The sequence below is a fragment of the Portunus trituberculatus genome, chromosome 2 (genome assembly GCF_017591435.1).
Source record: "Portunus trituberculatus isolate SZX2019 chromosome 2, ASM1759143v1, whole genome shotgun sequence".
Lineage (NCBI taxonomy): Eukaryota > Metazoa > Arthropoda > Malacostraca > Decapoda > Portunidae > Portunus > Portunus trituberculatus.
In genome coordinates, this window is record NC_059256.1 from 3,008,219 (window position 1) to 3,013,218 (window position 5,000).

The window sequence follows — 5,000 nt, forward strand, 5'->3', positions numbered from 1 at the left end:
GGGGTTAGGTTAGGTTAGGTTAGGTTTGGGGGTGTTTTGAGGTGTTTTGGGGTGTTTTTTGGGTGTTTTTGGGTGTTTTGTGTGTTTGTGTTTGTGGTTTTTGTGTTTTGGGTGTTTTTGGTGTGTTTTGTGTGTTTGTGTGTTTTGGTGTGTTTTGTGTGTTTTGTGTGTTTTGGTGTGTTTTGTGTGTGTTTGGGGTGTTTTGTGTTTTAAATTACTCACATGCACTCTCTCTCTCTCTCTCTCTCTCTCTCTCTCTCTCTCTCTCTCTCTCTCTCTCTCTCTCTCTCTCTCTCTCTCTCTCTCACCCACCATCATATCCTCCATTCCATGTACGACTTCCTTCAATTCATCCTGATACTTCAAAGGAAATCTGTGTGTCTTCCCCTCCTCTTCCTCTTCCTCCTCCCTCCTCTTCCTCTCCTCCTCCTCCTCCTCCTCCTCCTCCTCCTCCTCCTCCTCTACTGCTGCTGCTGCGTCGAGGGCATGAGTCACCATCAGCTGTATTAGATCGCCTAGTGATATTCTTCGGAAGTCTTCATCATAGCGAACCTTAAAGAAAATGGGAGGTTAGTGTGTTTTAGTGTGTTTGGGTGTGTTTTGGGGTGTTTTTGGTGTGTTTGGGTATGTTTTGGTGTGTTTGGGTGTGTTTTGGTGTGTTTTATGTGTTTTGGGTGTGTTTTGGTGTGTTTTGGTGTGTTTTATGTGTTTTGGTGTGTTTGGGTGTGTTTTGGTGTGTTTTAGGTGTGTTTGGGTGTGTTTAGGTGTGTTTGGATGTGTTTTTGGTGTGTTTGGTGTGTTTGGGTGTGTTTTGGAGTGTTTTGGGTGTGTTTGGGTGTGTTTTGGGTGTGTTTGGGTGTGTTTTGGGTGGGTTTTGGGTGGGTTTGAGTGTTTTAGGTGTGTTTGGGTGTGTTTTGGTGTGTTTGAGTGTTTTGGGTGTGTTTGGGTGTGTTTTAGGTGTGTTTGGTGTGTTTGGGTGTGTTTGGTGTGTTTTTAGGTGTGTTTTGGTGTGTTTTAGGTGTGTTTAGGTGTTTTGGTGTGTTTTAGGTGTGTTTGGGTGTGTTTAAATGTGTTTTAGGTGTGTTTTATGTGTTTGGGTGTGTTTTGGTGTGTTTTAGTGTGTTTGGTGTGTTTAGGTGTGTTTAGGTGTGTTTTGGTGTGTTTAGTGTTTTGGTGTGTTTGGTGTGTTTGGGTGTGTTTTAGGTGTGTTTTGGGTGTGTTTGGTGTGTTTTAGGTGTGATTAGTGTATTTGATGTGTTTTAGTGTGTTTTAGGTGTGTTTAGGTGTGTTTAGGTGTGTTTGGTGTGTTTTAGGTGTGATTAGGTGTATTTTGATGTGTTTTGTGTGTTTTAGGTGTGTTTAGGTGTGTTTGGGTGTGTTTTGGTGTGTTTGGGTGTGTTTGGGTGTGTTTGGGTGTGTTTTGGGTGTGTTTAAATTGTGTTTTCAGTGTGTTTTCAATTGTGTTTTATGTGTTTAGGTGTGTTTAGGTGTGTTTTAGGTGTGTTTGGGTGTGTTTTAATGTGTTTTAGGTGTGTTTCAGTGTGTTTTGGTGTGTTTGGGTGTGTTTTATGTGTTTTAGTGTGTTTTAGGTGTGTTTTGGTGTGTTTAGGTGTGTTTGGTGTGTTTGGGTGTGTTTTAGGTGTGTTTGGTGTGTTTTGGGTGTGTTTAAGTGTGTTTGGGTGTGTTTAGGTGTGTTTGGGTGTGTTTTGGGTGTGTTTTGGTGTGTTTGGGTGTGTTTAGGTGTGTTTAGGTGTTTTGGTTTGTTTGGGTGTTTGGGTGTGTTTGGGTGTGTTTTGGTGTGGTTTTGTGTGTTTTTATGTGTTTTTATGTGTTTGGGTGTGTTTGGGTGTGTTTTTGGTTTTGGTGTGTTTTGGTGTGTTTTAGGTGTGTTTGGTGTGTTTAGTGTGTTTGGGTGTGTTTTGGTGTGTTTGAGTGTGTGTGTGTGTGTGTGTACATATATATTTTTATTTATTTATTTATTATTTTTTGCTCCCTTCCTCTCCTCCCTCTTCCTCCTCCCCTCTTCCCTCTTCCTCCTCCCTCTTCCTCTTCCTCCTTCCTCTTCCTCTCCTCTTCCCTTCCTCTTCTCTTCCTCCTCCCTTCCTCTCCTTTTCCTCCTCTTCTGCCTCTTCCTCTTCTCCTCCTCCTCCTCCTCCTCCTCCTCCTCCTCCTCCTCCTCCTCCTCCTCCTCCTCCTCCTCTCTTCCCTCCCTCCTAACCTAACCTAACCTAACCTAACCTAACCTAACCCATTCCTAACAAATCACCCCATTCCTAACTCATTCCTAACACAACCTAACCTAACACACCCCATTCCTAACTCACCCCATTCCTAACCTAACCTAACCCAACCTAACCTAACACACCCCATTCCTAACTCACCCCATTCCTAACTCATCACCCCATTCCTAACCTAACCCAACCTAACCTAACACACCCCATTCCTAACTCACCCCATTCTTAACACACCCCATTCCTAACTCATTCCTAACAAATCACCCCATTCCTAACCCACCCCATTCCTAACAACTCACCCCATTCCTAACCTAACACCCCATTCCTAACTCACCCCATTCCTAACTGACCTTATAGTACTTCCTAATCTCTCGGTCCAGCTCCTGGCGTCGGTGTGTGTTGAAGCCGGTGTTGGTCCGCGCCTGCACACCAGCGTACCGAGGGTTGGTCCGCACTCGACGGTCCAAGATGTCCCTGTCACTCACCGAGAATTTCTTTAAGGATGGGGTTGTGCGAGACGGCCGGTGGGTCATTGCTGGGGGGGGGAGGGAGAGGGTGTGTGTGTGTGTGAGAGAGAGAGAGAGAGAGAGAGTGTTTTTGGTATATTTTAAGAGTTACATTTTTTGGAAGAGAGAGAGAGAAAGAGACTAAAACACTACAAATACACCACAAACACCACTAAAAAATCACAAAAACACCACTAAAACATCTTGAACACCACAAAACCACAAAAACACCACAAACACACCACTAAAACACCACAAAAACACACACAAACACCACTACACCTCAAACACCACAACCACCAAACACCACTAAACACCCCAAACACCAAAACACCACTAAACACCACACCATTAAAACACCACAAAACACAACACCCAAACACAAACACCAAACACACAAACACCACAAACACCACAAAACACCAAACACCACAAAACACCACCACAAACACCACACAACACACACAAACACCAAAACACCTCAAACACCACAAAACACAACAAACACTTCAAACACCACAATACACCACAAAACACCACAAACATCATTAAAACACCCCAAACACCACAAAACACCCCAAACACCACAAAAACACCAGTAAAACACCTCAAAACACCACAAACACCACTATACACCAAGAAAACACCACAAAACACCACAAAACACCACAAAACACCACACCACACAACACCACAAACACCACAAAACACCTCAAACAACACCTTAAACACCACAAAAACACCTCAAACACCATAAAAACACCACAAACACCACAAAACACCACAAAACACCAAAACACCACAAACACACCACAAACACCACAAACACACCACAAACACACACAAACACCACAAAACACCACAAACACCACAAACACACAAACACACACAAAACACCACCACAAACACACCACTAAAACACCACAAAACACCACAAAACACCACACAAAACACCACAAAAACACCACTCAAACACCACAAAAACACCACAAACACCACAAAAACACCTCAAACACCACAAAAACACCTCAAAACACCACAAAAACCACAAACACCACAAAAACACTATAAACACCACAAAACACCTCAAACACCACAAAAACACCACAAAACACCCCAATAAACACCACAAAAACACCTCAAAACACCCCAAACACTACTAATACACCACTAAAACACCCCAAACACCACAAACACCACAAAACACCACGAAATTACCAAAACACCAATAATTTAATCACTTTTCTAAATTCGTGTATTAAAAATGAGCTTATTTATCATTTATTTCTATTTTTACCTTATTTCTTCCTCCCACAGCCTTATTTTGCACCTATTTCCTCTGCCAAGGCCCCTGTCAGTGTGTGTCTAGGCTGGCAGGGGTGCAGGGGTCGCTGGGGGGGCGTGGCAGGGTCGGCAGGGGGGGCGTGGCTTTGTCTCTCTTCAAACAGCTGGTTGGAATGTAAACAGAAGGCTGATGATGATGATGGTGGTGGTGGTGGTGGTGGTCTTAATCTTGATCTTTAGTGTCTAGTGTTTATTTTATTTATTTATTGGTTGGTTTTTTGGGGTTCTAGTGTGTTTTTTTATTTATTTATTTTATTTCTTTATATTTTTTCGTGTGTTTGTTTTTGTTTTTGTGTTTTTTCTTTATATATTTTGTTTATATAACGGCAGCGGAGGTGATGGTGGTGGTGGTGGTGGTGGTCTTAATCCTGATCTTGAATGTTTAGCCTTTTCATTTATTAATTAATTGATCTTTTGAGGCTCTAGTCTTGTTTTCATTATTTTTTTTATTATTTCTAACTTTTTTTAATTATATTTGTAAGTTTTCGTATTATATTTGTAAGTTATTGATGTATGTCGCTAAATAAAAGGCCAGAGGGACCGCCTTCAAGACTACACAATGGACGCAAACCACTAACTTTTTTCATTTTCGTAATTTTTAAGGCCTATAGCGCTGGTAGGCCTATGGTGGGGGCTCAGACCTACGCATGGATGTCTGCCCTATCCACTACCACTGCTACTACTACTGCTACTACTACTACTACTACTGTTTTAATCCACTCAAATCTACGCGTGGATGTCTGCCTATCCCACCACTGCCACCACTTTTGCCACTACACCACCACCACCACCACCACCTCCTCCTCCTCTTCCTCCTCCTCCTCGTTCCTTTCTCCCAATTCTTCTTCTTCCTCCTCCTCCTCCTCCTCCTCTTCGTTCCCTTTCTCTCAATTCTTCTTCCTCCTCTTTCAATTCT

At 42.6% G+C, this 5,000-nt stretch overlaps 1 protein-coding gene across 1 annotated transcript in view; it reads right to left on the reverse strand.

Moving 5' to 3' along the window:
• LOC123502572 (centrosomal protein of 41 kDa-like) overlaps window positions 1–4,193 on the reverse strand; it is a 5,804-nt gene extending 1,611 nt beyond the window's left edge. The window contains exons 1-3 of the mRNA XM_045251722.1: window positions 4,038–4,193; window positions 2,585–2,769; window positions 313–552 (exon numbers count right to left, since the gene is read on the reverse strand). Coding sequence (XP_045107657.1) covers window positions 313–552; window positions 2,585–2,767 — 423 coding nt within the window. The 5' untranslated portion in view covers window positions 2,768–2,769; window positions 4,038–4,193. The remainder of the gene's footprint in view (window positions 1–312; window positions 553–2,584; window positions 2,770–4,037) is intronic.
• Between the last annotated feature and the right edge of the window lie 807 nt (window positions 4,194–5,000).